The sequence below is a fragment of the Coptis chinensis genome, chromosome 3, assembly GCF_015680905.1.
Source record: "Coptis chinensis isolate HL-2020 chromosome 3, ASM1568090v1, whole genome shotgun sequence".
NCBI classification, from domain to species: Eukaryota; Viridiplantae; Streptophyta; class Magnoliopsida; order Ranunculales; family Ranunculaceae; genus Coptis; species Coptis chinensis.
The window spans coordinates 204526-219993 of record NC_141458.1 but is presented as its reverse complement, the minus strand read 5'-3'; the positions used below and the strand labels follow the sequence as shown (position 1 = coordinate 219993).

Below are 15468 nucleotides of genomic sequence, written 5' to 3'. Positions count from 1 at the left end.
AAAGAAATTTGGTTTTTCCTTGAAAAAACTAAACTATGGAAAATAAAAGGTTTTCGAAATAAAGTTTAATAAAAAAATATGTAGTTTTCTATTCATTTTCTTTCTTAAGTTTTGGTCTCACAAACAATAGATTCCATTCCTAAGTTTTCCTTTCCTTTTCCGAAGTAAACAAATAGATGCATCAAAAAGAAAACCCGGGGCTAAACCCTAAACCCTAAACGTTCCTTTTTTTTTTCCTATTCCATAGTGGACGCTCACGGGTTTTCCTTTCCCTTTCCTCAAGCTTAAGCTTTTGAGTAATAGTGGACGCTCACGGGTTTTCCTTTCCCTTTCCTCAAGCTTAAGCTTTTGAGTAATGGCGTGGTTACTTCATTCCTGTTCCCTATAGTTGCATTTGCTTCTTCATCTAAGGCATTCAATGGCTGGGTGGGAGATTAAAGCCTTGGTATCAATTGGTGATTTGGGATGCGGCCTGTAGTTTGATGCTTTGCTAGCCGTATGTGGCTGTGATTATATGAGGACCTCCCTCATTGCTTTTCCCTCTCACAGGAGGAGTGTGGCGATCCTAATATCATGTTTTCCGCGCTTAAAATTTTCAAGTAAATATATATATTCGTGAAGCCCCAAATGGCAAGTAACTACAAGGTTGTGTGAGGGAGGCCTTCACACCTACGCTCCAATACCAAACCTAAACAACACAAGCAACCGAAGCTAACAACCATTCTTTGCAAATTTACTATAAATACTTCTTTCTTAACAGGAGCAAGTTCCTGTCAACAAACAGTATCCAGTCACTCAGTAGTGAGTCCCAAACTCCTAATGCACCATTTGAGTGCCAAGCTCCCAATGCACCATTATGTCTTTAGAGAAAAGCATATATTTAGTAGTAAGGGACTACTGAACCGTACTAAATATACATCTAGGAAAAATAACTGAGCGGTCCTGGTAATTTTCCACAGTGATGCCCTCTGTTCGTCCACCCTATCAAAGAAATTAAAAGTTAAAACCATTTGAATAAGTGAGCTTTAAAGGATGCATAAACTGATAAACCCGGTTAAATGTAGCAAATAGTAATTTATAAATCAATCCCTAGCATTTCCATGGGTGTGTGAATGAGCAATTCCATTAATAATTTGATGAGGGATAATGATTATTCATTCATAATACAGCTGCAAAGAGTGGGTCTGCAACGTATCTTATTAGTTCAAAGACCAACAGAAATCAGGATTACGGACAAGGTAAGAATTAAGTGAGTGATCATAACCTGATAACTTCAGAGATCATGTCTCTAGATATTAATTATTGAATGGTTAGCAAACACATTAACAAGATATAAGACTCGCTATGCAGACGCATTTAACATGAACATACACTATCTACTTTCTTATCCAACTCCAGACCTAGAGACAGTGAACACAAGTCCTTTGCAAAATATTGTATGGTAATCAATTTGGAATACTATGACTGCGAATTGTTTTTTGATTACCTAAGATGAAAGGTATGAGCTCAAATCGTCTCTTGTAATGCACAGCCAATCCCAAATTAGGGCGTGGAAATGAGATCAAGAATTCCATGAACTCATAATATGAAAGAATGAAAGATACATATCTGAAATACAATGTGGCATATTAGTACTTTATTAGACCACATACTGATTTAAAAAAAAGAAATAATCTATGTAGTTCCATAATCCTATTGTTTGCAACTTTGCAATTAACTATGACTTCTTCAACTTGTTAGACCACAGCACTGCACAAGCACATCCACTACTTAGGTCCAACTTCTATGGACAAAATTATGACTGGTAGTGCTCAGTATCAAGCATCTTCCAGACTAATTAAGCTATCCTACAACCGTTATTGCTACTAAAGTTGCCTTTACTTGAATAGTTGAATTGATGGCATAATTAGGTCTAATATACATAAAAATATATAAGTACATAATTGATAAGTTTTAAAGAAGTTCGCAGTCAAATGTTATTGCTCTCACAATTGTTTATGCCACCAATTGCTATTTGGCGAAGTACTAAGTTAAAGCCAGAGCCTAAAAGTGCTAGGACTTGCAGTAAACTATTTTTTCTTCATAAAATTGGCTTTATGTTCTCTAATTCTTATAAGTACTAAGGACTTCTCAATATTGATTTAACTAATGATAAAAAACTTTGAGAAAATAAATTGATAAATATTTAAAAGAGTGGATCTACGTACTCTGGAGGGACAATGACTGCTAATTGCAATGTTGGCCCTGATGTCAGCAGCAGTTTCGTTAAGTCGAACTGGGAGAAAGCCATGCTCATTTTTTTGACAGACTTGGCCACAGACTTCGCACACATTTTCAAGCTCACTGCATGTATGACATAACTCTGTCTCTCCAATACAACCGCATACAGCTAACCACTTAACAACACAAAACGGCTGTTTACAGATCATACAATCCCTGTCCCAATTTCCTTTTTTCTGCATAATAAAAACATAAGCAAAGAGAGAAACGATTACACTTTGAAGGACTAACATTAAGAAGATCATATGAAGAACCAAAATAAAAAACGTGGACATATTGAGACATAGGTTGCTATGGGGTCTTAGGCAGTAGTCATGTATATCTCATCCTTGAAGTCTGAAATCATGACATGGAGGGAATAATTTTCAATTATTATTAATCATGAAAGAATCTTTGATTCGCTTGTTCCTTGTGTTTGATGGGTGAAAACGCACAATAAGAAGAGGAATTTATGGTTGTTTTAAGTTTACAGAAAGATGAAAAACACGAGAGTTAGAGAAGTAATAAACGTTCTTCCAGAAAACAGACGGAAACAGAGCCAAAGAGAAATAATGTAACTACTTACCAACCGAGCCCCGTTGGGGCCGAAGCACGACCGGCAAATATTTGATCTGAAATTGAAATCGAAATTGGCAGGTATTGTGCTCATCCTCCAAATTTAACTTTTTTAGCTTGCTCTCGTTCTTCCAATTAGGTTTTAGCCTTTAGACTGCCAAGAAAAAAAATAGTTAGAGCCATCATCAGTGACAATTCGGGCCCCCAACGCACTGGGCTTAGCTATAAGCCTCATTTCTATCCCAGCAATTGTTAAAATCAAAACCATTTTCCTGAAATTATAGAAAAGTTTACCCGTCCCAATTTTTTGAATAAAACAAAATAAATAAATTACTTTATATATGTAAGAAAATCCGGACGTGCTAAATTTTTTTATACCCATACCAATTTAGAACTACTAAACAAGGTATTGTACCAAGTTATTGGACGGGCTAAATCTTTTTATACCCATACCAATTTATAACTACTAAACTATACCCGTACCAAGTTAAAATTAGAAATTTGGTGAATCCGCGTTGAAACATTTCAACTCACTTTTTGGCAATTTTGTATTGCTTAATTTGATGCTGTGTCACATCCAATTTGACAATTGCGTTGATGATGCTCTATAATAGCATTTCTAGGTGGAGGCATCAAGTGTCAATCTGCCTCTACCATTAATTTCGACAAAAACCATTTCTAGGTGGAGGCAAATATAGAGGCATCAAGTGTCTAGTCACATCTGTGGAGGCAAATTTGGTATTTCAAATGCGAATGTGACACGGTACTCTCACTGTCGCGCAACACGACAGAGTGTCGTGTGTATGTGTGTGTGTTTATTTTTTACTTTTTCAACATTATGGGTGACATTTCAAGTGTCGCATGACATTGGGAGTGTTGTGTAGAGTTTTATTTTTGGGCAACTCTCGCCACTTTTTTAGACGAAACAAAATTTTAATAATTTCATAAATAATTTGGGACCCACTGTTAACAAAAAAAAATATTTAAAATAAAAATGGGTCTCATTATTAACTAGATTTGTTTCTACCATCTAGAGTTGGTCATTGTTTACGGATGGTTGCCTCAAACATGACACTTGATGCCTCAACCACCTAAAGATGCTCTAAGAGCAAGTCCAGTGGAGGGCTACTAAACCCTTGCCGCATGGGATTTTTAGGATTTTTACCTTGTCGGCCAAATATGGCAGGGCAAAACCTTGAATTTCATTCCAATCGCCCTTTTATGTTTTGAAGTGCTAAATAATACAAACGGCACAGTTTCTGTCGTCCATCGAAATTTAACACACGGACGATAGAAACTATGTCGTCCCTCCCGAAACTTATTATGACAACTGCTAGACAAGGGCACAAATTTGGCTGGGTTTATCACACTAGCCAAATTTAGGACCCTTTTAGCAGCCCCATTAGAATGACATTTTGGTATTTGAGATGTTATATGACCCTTTAGCAACCCATATAGCACTCAATTAGACTTGATCTAAGAGAGTACCAAGATTTTATATGTTTAGTAACAACCTAGGTTCAACACCTTGTGGGAGTTAGTTCAACTCCTGCTAGAAAGTTGGGCGCAGGGGTGGGACCCAACCTGGCCACACAAGGAATTAGCGGGTTGGATTGGGTTGATCATAAACGGGTTCAAGTCATACACTTGTTAACCCACTACACTTCGTCTTCTATTAACTACTAGAACTAGAATAATTGTTGTCTATGCTCATGCTTGTATATATATATATGCAATATAACCATGCTGTTATTTTAACTACCAGACACATGATAAAAACATTTTTCGATATATAAGTAGAAGAATTTAATTAAACGAATTTGTGGGGAGTGGTGTAGCTTTTTCAATAATGGAAAGAATTTAATATGTAGAATAATTTAATATAACAAATTTGAGTTTAATTTTCGAATTTGTGGGGGAGTGTTGGTTGCAAAATTACATCCAGCATAGAGCAAATCTAGTATTAAATTAAATCAAGAAATGGGCCTCGGCCCCTGGTTCTAGTATGGTTATGTGTAAACACCCTCCCATCGTCCCATGCCACAAAACCTTCGTGTTTTATACATCTTATCAAATAACTTCCCCGTTTTTTAAGTTGGAGAGAAAATCACGATCTATTTTATTTTCCGATTTTTTTTTTGCTTTCTTTTGTACCCTTTTGGATAAAGTGCTAGATTCATCGCCATTTCAACCAAAAATAATATTGATTCAGCTTCGATAGCACAATTCAACATGGAAATTGAAGGAATAAGGTTCGACAATGAGGAAATAAGGTTTGACGATAAAAAATCATGTTCCTCAATGAAGAAACAAAGTTTCATGATGAATAAATAAGATTGTACAACAAAAATTTATTACTCCCTCAATTGTTGTTAATTATGAGTGGCTTTGTATTTTTTATCCTCTTCTTCTATTTTGAACAAATAATGTTCCCAAGCATCACGTAAATTTGTTTTGCATAACAATTTTCCACTATGCAAATTTAACTTTACATAATGATTTTTCTATGCTAATTTATTTTTATATAGTTAATTTTAAAACAGAAAAACGTTGATCGATTTCTCTATGAAAGTTATTTTTTAAGCATAGTGATTTTTTTTATTTTTCTATTCATCCGCTTCTTATTCTATTATGAAAAAATAAGTTCCGCCATTATGTAAATTTGTTTTGCATAAAAGTTTACTATGCAGATTTATTTTTTCATAGTGATTTTTTTCTACAAATCCAATCACTATATAATAAATTTGTTTTTTTCATATAAATTTCACTATGCAAAGTTATTTTTACATACCGTTTTTTATATGAAAATTTATTTCACACATGATTTTTCTGCAAAAAGAATTTCTCTATGCATAATTGTTTTTTTCACACAAATTTGGAAGTCTGTTTTATTTTTTTGAGATAAGAAATTTTGCATCTCGAAATCACTATCGGAACATTTTTTCCGAATGATATTATATTCAAATTGTTAAAAAACCGGATCTACAAACTTTCCTGTCAGATCTACCACTTTTGTCCTTTTTTTTGGGCATGAAATGAATCATGTTGAAGTTATTTCTATGCAAACAGAAAAACCAGAGTTCTCACGTTGAAAAGGAAGGAAGATAGTAATGGGGGTATTTCTGTCTTTATGATGCTTTTTGTGAAAACCTGATTTGGAGGATGTTTTATGGAACGGGCAGGGAGATTTATCCTAAAAGCTGTAAATTAAATATAAGATTTAAGTCACAGTTAGACATCCTTTGACACCCTCACACCCATACCAAAACGTGGACTTGCACAAATGTATGTTATTCTGTACAAATTGAGACAACCGGTCCTTCGGTTCATAGCTAAAAGCTCCTAACACCTTATAAAAATCGATCTGCAATCTCGCAGCACTGGTGCCACATCTATAGTGACTTTTAATAGTGTTCTCAGAGATATAAGCATGGACATGGCTGCTCGTAGATCTCAAACAATTTCATTACAAAACCATATCAATGAAATAACATATAAACGAAAGAAAAACAAAACAAAAGTAATGCGGAACGCATTCTCAACCAAAAAGACTAGGATGTTCCTTGATTACTTGATTTAACACAGTAGTCAAGACTCACAAGTATTTATATATATAGGCAAGTCGGAAATTTGGAACTATATTGAACCGAATTGTAATTATATTTGGAATGGAATTAGAAAGCATGTCTGGAAGTATAGTAATGACTTAGAAGTATAGTAACTCCTAAAATTTCTAAGAGCATCTTTAAGAGTGATATCAACCTAACATCAAACACCAAATTTTCAAGAATTTAGTGTTTTTTCAATTTCAGGAGAGTGACATGTTGATGAAAACACCAAAAAATAACCAAAGCTAGCACCAAATCGCCCAATATTTGGTGTTAGCTTTGGTGCTGTATCAAATCTCTCACGCGGTTTTTCCAAAATCACGTGGTTTTTCTAACACCGTATGGGATTGGGCTTCTAAGTGGGCTTCTATGGCGCAGTTTTGCCAAAACCGCGTGAGAGATTGGGAAAGAAAATAAAGAATAAAGTTGATGTGCGAGACATTGCACGGTTTTCTCAAAACCGCGTGGGCTTGGGCTTTTAAGATGGGTTTCATTGGCGCGGTTTTGGGAAAACCGCGTGGGCTATATGGCGCGGTTTATCCAAAACCGCGTCATTTGATGTCGAGAATTTGATGCTAAAGTTGCTTGGTGTTTTTTTGGTTTGGTGTTTTTTTTGTTCAAAATTTTAGTGTTTTTTTGGTAGCTCTCCTAAAGATGCTCTAATACCTGCTACTCTGTTAGTGGCAAACGGGCACCTAGGCCCAATAGGGTGGGTCAGCCAATATTAACCAATAACCGCGGTTACCAAAAGAAAAAAAAGACAAGAAAACTCTTCATCTTGGGCCGCTTCCGTTCAATTAGCATACTTTCATCCTAGGGCTTGTTTTGGGCTCGGGCTGCTTGGGTGTCCACAGTCCCCTCAAGATACTTTGGGTTCGGACTAGCAACGGCATCGGATCGGGTAAAGCCCAAACCTTTCAGGCTTTATGGGGTCCGTGCTCCGTGTGACAAAGTAATTAACAGAAATCATAAAGGATACTTACGTCCAATCAAGTGATGTCTGAAAGGCAAAAGAGAGGGAAAGAGCAAATAGCATTCACTTCCTCTTCATTCGAAAAACGAGAGCTCAACTCCTTTTCAGTTCTCATCACACCGCCTATAAATACCCAATCAGAAACAAGGAACCACCTCATTTCTCATTTCTCATTTCTCACTCTCAACTTCACTTTCTCTCTCCTCATTTCTCTCCGAAACCCTAATCCAACTCACTTCACACTTTCCACCGTTAAATCTCACTAACAAACCTTCAAACATGGAAACGGTAATCAACTTCACTTTCTCTCGTTTTAATCACTTCGAAACGTAGTTTTACTTCGATTTCTCTGTTTGATTTGTGTTTTTTTGAACAAATTTACGCAGGAAACGATGATGTTTGAATCTAATCACTGCGGAAGAAGTTTATATCCTAGATTCATGTCAGTTTCGAGTAAAGATCTGATTACTTCATCAACTGATCACGATATTGATGCGATTAAAGCAGAGAAGCGTTTAATTGATCTGATTGTTAAAGATGAGAAAGATAAGTTTGTTAATCAGTCTAAAAACTTGTTTCAAGTAATTTCTAATGAGCAAAACCTAGAAAAAACTGAAACTGAAACTGAAGTGATTGATCGTAGATTTGCTTTGAGACTACTGTTTCTCGCATGTCATATTGATTCAGTTGAGTGTGCTGAAGCTTTATTGGTTGGAAAGATTGGTCCGGGTGTTCAAGTGAATGAGTATGATGAGTTTGGTAAAACAGCTTTACACTGTGCTGCTGAAATGCATTCGAAACGATGCATTGATCTTTTGCTTCGATATAGTGCTCGAACTGATCTTAGATCGACTGATGATAGTGAGGAACTACCTATTGAGATGGCTTTGTCTAGCAAAAGGTATATTGATTGAATGAACTGAAACTTTACTTTGCTTTACATGTTAGAAGTTTGTATGAATATGTAATGTGGAGTTTCATTGTGACATTTTGAATGTTTTTCTTCGTTTCAGAATGATTACTTGGAGTTCAGATGAAACGATTGACGATTTATTAGTGAAATTCAGCAAAATGGTTAGATTAATCACTGTTTGGTTGATTATTAAGAATTGGTTCCCTCATATAATAAGTTTTAAGTTATACAAAACTGTTGATTTTTTGCTTTTTGTAGGATTTGAGTGCCGTAAGACTGTTGGCTGAGAACACGTATGATATAGCAGAAGTGGCGTACCTGAGCTCAATGGAAGGAGAAGTTGTCTCTTTAGCAGCTCTGCTTATGGTGGTACCAGAGAAGGTGACAGCTTCGATTATGGTTTTGAGGCCAGAGGGAGGATTGGCTTCGAAAGACATGACAACCATCTATGAATGTGCTATACGAGAAGTGTTGTGTCTTGGTCAGAAAGAGGGTTCATTTAAAGTGTCAAGAAGGAGGCTTGGATTGATGAGTAGAACTCAGAAAAGAAATTTACTGCTCATTGAGATTGAGTTGCTGCAGTTATTCGATGCTTCATTCTTGCAAAGGCCTGACCGAAATCACCTCACCGCTTATTCTTGCTGCTCAGGTAAAATATAAATATACATAGGAAGGTTGTAATTATTAAAAGTCATTTTGACAATTATCTTAATGTTAGATTGTCAGAAACAAAGATTATTCTATTCATTTAACAATTAATCTGGGAATTTAGAAGTGGTAAATGACATGAGATGAGGGACACCTAACTTATTCATCTGAAGTGAAAAATGGCCTAAGGTATTATCTGAATTTTAATAATTAAGCAAAGGAGCATAAAATAATGGTACTAAGGATGAGAAGACAAAGCAAACATGGCATTTTGGAGGCAAAATTATGAGGAGCAATGTGAATGTCTGGATGAGATAGTAACAGTTTGAACTATTGTTTAAGGTGTGCGATGAAGAAGTTGTAAAGCTTCTTCTCGGTACCAACATTGATGTAAATGAAACAGACAGAGAAGGAAACTCGGCACTGCATTGCTACCTCAAGCACTGCTCCAATACTAAGATTCCCAGGTTTGGTGAATTTTATGTCTCAAGTGCATTGCTATCTGAATAGCAGTTCATGGTTAAAATCTCTGTACAGGACACATATTTTTTCTTATACTGTTAAGATTGTGGCGTTTGCTTAATGATAATCGTAGGATTCCATTTCTGCTTCTGAAACGTGGAGCCAATGTGAGCCAGAGAAACAAGTTGGGGCTGACCCCCCTCCACCTTGCTGCTTCCAGTGGTTATTTCCAAGCACTCCAGGTATAAGGGACTGCTCCCTCCAGTAGTCTTTTGCCCTGTACTTGGACAAGTCATACAAATATTCCAATACATTGAAATTGAAAATCAGTGTTCTGTTATCCCAAATATGTTCCAGATCCTCCTCCTAAAAGATCCAGACTGCGTTGATGCAATTTCAGAAATGAACGAAACACCCTTGTTCTTTGCGGTCAAAAACGACTTCCTAAACTGTGCTCAGCTTCTTTTGCGCAGTGGAGCAAATAAGCAGATTCTTAATCTCTGGTCTTTACTAGTTTTATTTCCTCGTTGTTTGCGTACTTGCCAATTAGTTACTTATATTCTAGGTTTTGTACAAATTCATGCTAACGGTGTCTCATTCTCACCTGCCTTATTAACAGTAAACAAAGATCGGTAGACTTGGCTAAATCTCAGGACATGCAATTCCTGCTGAACCAAGACGTCAGCTTATGTACGTTATAACTTAATCTGATGTCTATGTATGATCTCTCTGCTGCCGAATAAGATATTACTTATATAACATCGAGTGACTTCTTAGCTTTATCATAGCAGGGAGTCAACCAACACAACTGAAGCAGAGTCGCTCTTGGCTAAAAGATTACCAATCTGACTCCGATGGCGAGATGTTTCAACCCTTTCTCGATGCCAAAGTGGAAAATGTTTCTGCTGCAAAGTACTTGATTCTAACTCAAAAGTTGGATTCGCGTTTACTTGGAGAAGTAATGGATCAGTTCTATTTAGTCTTTAACTACTGTATGTTGTGATCTTTCTTGCAGATTGTCTCCTAAGGCGAAGACTGAGATCTGCAAATACTTTGAGTCTCCAAGGGGGTGTGCTAGAGGAGCTAATTGTTCGCATGGGGAAGCTGAACTAAAGCAGGGAATGCAGATATCTTGCTTTCCCTCACCACGGAAGAGTTGAAGCGAAGATTTTCATCGGTGGTCTTCCCCCAAGATCTTTTGATTCAGGTAAAATGTGCTCCAAACCTGAATACCAAAATTCTGCGTGTAAAATTATCTTTTCCTAATCCGCACCATATTACCATGTCGACTAGATTCCCAAGACCTTAAGTTAGGGGCTATAAAGTGGATATATAGCCGATTAGCAAACAATTAATTTAAATTGAAATTGAAATGCAGCAGATGTTGTATGTGTAGGACACTAGGAAAATGTATGAAGTGCAAACTGTAAACGTCAAATTATCAACAATCATTTCTAAAACCGATTGATGGAAGATTTGCTTTGAGACTTCTGTTTCTCGCGTGTCATATTGATTCAGTTGAGTGTGCTGAAGCTTTAATGGTTGGAAAAATGGGTCCAGGTGTTCAAGTTAACGAAGTTCGATGAGTTTGGGAAAACAACTTTACACTGTGCTGCTGACATGCGTTCAAATCGATGTATTGAGCTTTTGCTTCGAAATCGAGCTCGAACTGATCTTAGATCAACTGATGATAGTGAGGAACTACCTATTGAGATGGCTTTGTCTAGCAAAAGGTATGTTGATTCAATAAACTGAAACTTAACTTCGCTTTACATATTAGGAAATTGTATATATATAATGTGGAGTTTGATTGTGACATTTTAATTGTTTTTCTTCGTTTCAGAATGATTACTTGGAGTTCAAGAAACAATTGACGATTTGTTAGTTAAATTCAGCGAAATGGTTAGAATAATAACTGCCTGGTTGATTATTAACAGTTATTTAGTTAGGTTTTATGTTAATAAAACTTGTTTTTTGTTTTATTAGGATTTGAGTGTGGTAAGAATGTTGGCTGAGAACACAGATGATATAGCAGAAGTAGCATATCTAAGAGCAATGGAAGGAGAACTTGTGTCCTTAGCAGCTCTGCTTATGGTTGTACCAGAGAAGGTGACAACTTCAGTTATGGGTTTGAGACCAGATGGATGTGCTATAATGAGAAGCTTTGTCTTGGTCAGAAAGAGGGTTCCTTTAAAGCATCAAAAAGGAGGCTTGCATTGTCAAGTAGATGTCAGAAACTGCTCATTCAGATTGAGTTACTCAAGGCTTCATTCTTGCAAAGGGCAGATCGGCGGGTCATTTCACCGCTTATTCGATCTTCTCAGGTAAAATGTTAGGAACAAGTTAAGTCCTTAAAATCTTGCTATTTTCTTTAACTGAATCATTTATTTAACAATGAACTTTGTTTGGAACTATTGAGGCAGTATACCAAAAAGACATTCTTATAGAAAAATTTCAGTTCTGAATTATCTGGTCCCAATCAGGAGACCACAAAAGGGATTATATAGTTAGTTCATCACATTCTTTTAACTTAAGGTGAATAAAGTTCAACTGAACCCCATCTAGTTGCGACAATCTAGATCTAAATTATATGATATATAGCGCGCCTAGCAACAAAAACGAGTGCATGATAGTATAAACATTCGCTGTTTTAAATTTGACTCTTGACTGTGCTGCAGGTATTAAAGTTAAAACTGAAGGGGTTAAAGTCAAAGAAGAAATTCAAAAGAATAAGAAGCATTGAGTTGCCCGAGGTAAAAACAACAGATTAATTTAGTAGTATATTTATTTAAAGTATCAAAGTCAATTTCTGTTCAATTTGTTTAATGTAGTAGACTAGTGAATATTGTGATTGTGCTTAGCTCATGCTCATATTTTTGTTCAGGTTTTACCGTATGGGTTTGGTTTTGGAACCCATGTACAGATTGAAACAGTTAACCGAAGACATGGGGTGTCTAGATTATCTGATTGCTTGTTCAGTAAGCCTATCAAGAGCCAGACTGCTGAGCTCTACTTCTGGGAGCAGGATATAACCCTGTACATGACACATAGCCTATGGAAGAACTGTGACCTAATAGGTTGGAACCCCAATGGTTGGCTCTTATGGATGAGACAAGATACGAGCTTATTCTATTTGGACATGATGAGGTGGGAAGTGGAAGAGGTATCACCTTTGCCTCCAGAGTTGGAGGACTGTGTTCTTATTGATGACAAGTGGCATGCCGCCTTCACGAAAGATCCGAAGGACCCCACCAACCTGACTATACTAATGGGTAGTATATTGTTAGGTGGAGAGCACAGGTTTGCTATACTCTGGCTAAAAGGGGTTGAATGGAACATTCACTACCTGTCTAACTCCTATAGGAGGGAAATCAGTGGGCCCACTTTTGACTCTGATCATGACCTAATTATTTGGGTCTCAAATGGGAACACTGTTGAAACTTTTGCTCTGGATGATAAGCATTGCACAGAATGGTGGACAGTGGAGGAGTTTGTTGAGGGTGGAGGACCAGTAAGTGTAATATATTGGAATGGGCATCTGTATTTGTACCAGGACGATGGTGATCGCTTTGCGAGACCCAGAATATATGTGAAGGAAGTATTTGGTTTTAGAGTTGGGATAATCAGAAAACCTCCTGTGAACTTTTACATGGTAGAGCGCTCTCGAGGCTGGGTTAGGAGGAACGCTCAGGTTCTTGAGGAAGCCCAAGAGGAAGGGGAAGAAGAGGAGGAAGAGGAAGCCCAAGAGGAAGGGGAAGATGATGAGGAAGAGGAAGAGGAAGAAGACGATGAGGAACCTCTTGATGCTCTGGTGTCGTTCTTGGGAGCCCTCTATTTAGATCGTGTGACGCAAATGCTGGAAGAAGAGGAAGGAATGCAAGGGGAAGCTCTTGAGAATATGGCTTTGTTCATGGGAGCCCAATTTATAGACCGGGTTTCGCAGAGCTGGTAGCCCTTTGCCCCTGCCTCTGCCTCTCCAACGAAGATGTTATTTGGCAGTAATTCACTTCAACGACATCCTGAACCGTGCTCAATAACAGAGTGGGATACTAAGTGGGAGAGCTTGAAGGCATCGCAGATTGTCACCGCAAATTTGCCTTTATTCATGATGTAATATCAGATTCCCATTAGGCATTGAGCCGGGTATCTTTAGACCGATTTTTTTATCCTGTCAGATTGCTTGACTATACTACAACCCGATAGTTTTTCATTTGCTTTTGTTCTTAAAGCAAGAGCTAATTATAAGTGTTTAAGTGATGGGATTCAGTTGCATTGTGATTTAGTAAGACGGGGTTTGATACCCATCTCTTTGTTGGGACTACTATTGTTAGTATGTATGCTTGAATGTGGGTGTATTGGTTTTTGAGGAAAGCATTTGATGAATTGCCCGAACCAAATGTTGTGGCTTGGAATGCATCGTTACGGCTTGTTTTAGGTGTGGGGATGTTAAGGGTGCTTTGAGGTTTTGTTTAGTGAAATGCCATTAAGGAATTTGACTTCGTGGAATGTGATGATTGCCGGGTATGAAAGGTGGGGAACCTCGAGAGTCGCGAAAAGAGTTTTGGAGAGATGATCTGAAGGATGAAGTTTCTTGAGTACTATGATTGTTGGGTTTGCTCATAATGGGAGTTTTGATGAGGCTTTTGGGTTTTTCGAGAATTGACTTCGGTTGGTATGAGAGCGAACGAGGTGAGCTTGACAGGGTTCTCTCGGCATGTGCACAGTCGCGCGTTTGAGTTTGGGAAAGTCTTACATGGGTACATAGAGAAAGCAGGGGTTGGTCCGATTGTGTCTGTGAGTAATGCACTTTTGGATACGTGATTCTAGATGCAAAGAATGTTGACATGGCTCGCTTCGGTCTTTAATTGGATGATGAATGATAAGAACGTTATTTCCTGGACTTCTATGATTGCGCGTATGCAATGCATGGTTTGGGGAGGAAGCAAAGGCAACTTTTTATGAGATGGAGTTATTGGGAATATGTCCGGATGGCATTACGCTCATTTCAAAGATTGTATGCTTGTAGTCATGCAGATTGATTGAAGAAGGAATCATTTTATTCCACAATGCAGGTGACATATGGGATAGAGCCGTCCATAGAGCATTATGGCTGTATGGTCGACTTATATGGTCGTGCTGGCCTATTGAGCAAAGCCTATGATTTTGTGACTGAAATGCCAATTAAACCCAACGATATAATTTGCAGTTGCCGAAATAGTTAGACACTTAATTTCATATATATTTTCTAGGTTTCGTCACTCACGTACAACTGTTTAAAGAATAACATACTTATCTTGGGTTCATGACAATATTGGTTGATTTTTCATTTTGCTTCTTTTTGAATGCACGTACTCTTCTGTGAAATTTGTCACTGTAGACGAAATCAGTATTCAATTACTTTGTATAAATATCTTTAATGGATGGATCACAAGTTCTCCTTGAAGTGACATGAACACTTTCAAGGATATATGTATATACCCTACTGACGATTAAGAAGAGAAGTGGTGGTGAAGGGTATATTATCATTGGTTCCCTTAACTCCTTGATTTATTGCTCAAGTTGTGGCTACGATAGAAAATTAGATAAGAGTATGACTATATATCTTCCCAGCTCTATAAATCATATCATTTTCGACCAACTATAGTTGCAACTTATTATTTACGTTGATATCAAAGTTGGTGGAATTGTTTTATCTATAGGTGTCAATGTTTGACATAGCACACCGGTTTTGCATGCCTGGCCCTGTGAGAAGGATAGTATTTCGCAAACCATTGAGAGTAGCAAGGTTATTATTGAATGCTATTTCCGTTATTAGGATTCTATTTCGGTTTTTTGCAAGACTATTATTATTGAATATGACATGGGGAATGTTCTAAACACAAAAGATCCAACTTTACGAGATCTTAACATGCTAAAAGGACTCCCTGGTTTGGCCATTGTTGGTGCACTTAGTAGCGTCAATAATTTTGCTCCACGAGTATGTTCATTAGTTATCATTGTAATTTGGAAATTTGTTGAGGTTTGAACAA

The 15468-nt window shown here is 37.2% G+C and overlaps 3 protein-coding genes and 1 long non-coding RNA gene across 5 annotated transcripts; 3 read left to right on the top strand and 1 right to left on the bottom strand.

Moving 5' to 3' along the window:
- Window positions 1-592: 592 nt before the first annotated feature.
- On the bottom strand, window positions 593-3040 carry LOC147506964 (uncharacterized). 2 transcript variants are annotated; one of them, XR_015217507.1, is made up of 3 exons: window positions 2846-3040; window positions 2208-2456; window positions 593-981 (listed from the first exon to the last, which is right to left on the bottom strand). It is a non-coding gene; the product is annotated as an uncharacterized LOC147506964 (long non-coding RNA). The 2 variants fall into 2 exon arrangements; XR_015217506.1 differs by lacking the exon at window positions 593-981 and adding an exon at window positions 1390-1608.
- Window positions 3041-7478: 4438 nt separating this feature from the next.
- LOC147506963 (uncharacterized) lies at window positions 7479-9687 on the top strand. The gene is made up of 5 exons (XM_086599636.1): window positions 7479-7704; window positions 7803-8317; window positions 8430-8490; window positions 8588-8978; window positions 9515-9687. The coding sequence occupies exons 1-5, from the start codon at window positions 7696-7698 to the stop codon at window positions 9685-9687; spliced, it is 1149 nt and encodes a 382-aa protein (XP_086455762.1). The 5' UTR covers window positions 7479-7695.
- On the top strand, window positions 8962-10599 carry LOC147506962 (uncharacterized). The gene is made up of 4 exons (XM_086599635.1): window positions 8962-9942; window positions 10059-10129; window positions 10231-10351; window positions 10455-10599. The coding sequence occupies exons 1-4, from the start codon at window positions 9788-9790 to the stop codon at window positions 10597-10599; spliced, it is 492 nt and encodes a 163-aa protein (XP_086455761.1). The 5' UTR covers window positions 8962-9787.
- A 1020-nt stretch (window positions 10600-11619) lies between these two features.
- LOC147506961 (uncharacterized) lies at window positions 11620-13391 on the top strand. Its single transcript, XM_086599634.1, has 3 exons — window positions 11620-11763; window positions 12118-12192; window positions 12324-13391. Exon 3 carries the CDS (start codon window positions 12480-12482, stop codon window positions 13389-13391), a length of 912 nt encoding a protein of 303 aa, XP_086455760.1. The 5' UTR covers window positions 11620-11763; window positions 12118-12192; window positions 12324-12479.
- The last annotated feature ends 2077 nt before the right edge of the window (window positions 13392-15468 follow it).

What these genes read in the sequence shown, in the direction of transcription:
- LOC147506963 (XM_086599636.1), top strand. An exon ending in ATGGCTTTGTCTAGCAAAAG is followed by an intron (nt 8,318 to 8,429) that starts GTATATTGATTG and finishes TCTTCGTTTCAG; the next exon opens with AATGATTACTTGGAGTTCAG. An exon ending in TAGTGAAATTCAGCAAAATG is followed by an intron (nt 8,491 to 8,587) that starts GTTAGATTAATC and finishes TGCTTTTTGTAG; the next exon opens with GATTTGAGTGCCGTAAGACT.
- LOC147506961 (XM_086599634.1), top strand. Translation starts at nt 12,480, where the DNA reads ATGACACATAGCCTATGGAAGAACTGTGACCTAATAGGTTGGAACCCC.
- LOC147506962 (XM_086599635.1), top strand. Translation starts at nt 9,788, where the DNA reads ATGTTCCAGATCCTCCTCCTAAAAGATCCAGACTGCGTTGATGCAATT. An exon ending in GAACCAAGACGTCAGCTTAT is followed by an intron (nt 10,130 to 10,230) that starts GTACGTTATAAC and finishes TTATCATAGCAG; the next exon opens with GGAGTCAACCAACACAACTG. An exon ending in GAAAATGTTTCTGCTGCAAA is followed by an intron (nt 10,352 to 10,454) that starts GTACTTGATTCT and finishes TCTTTCTTGCAG; the next exon opens with ATTGTCTCCTAAGGCGAAGA.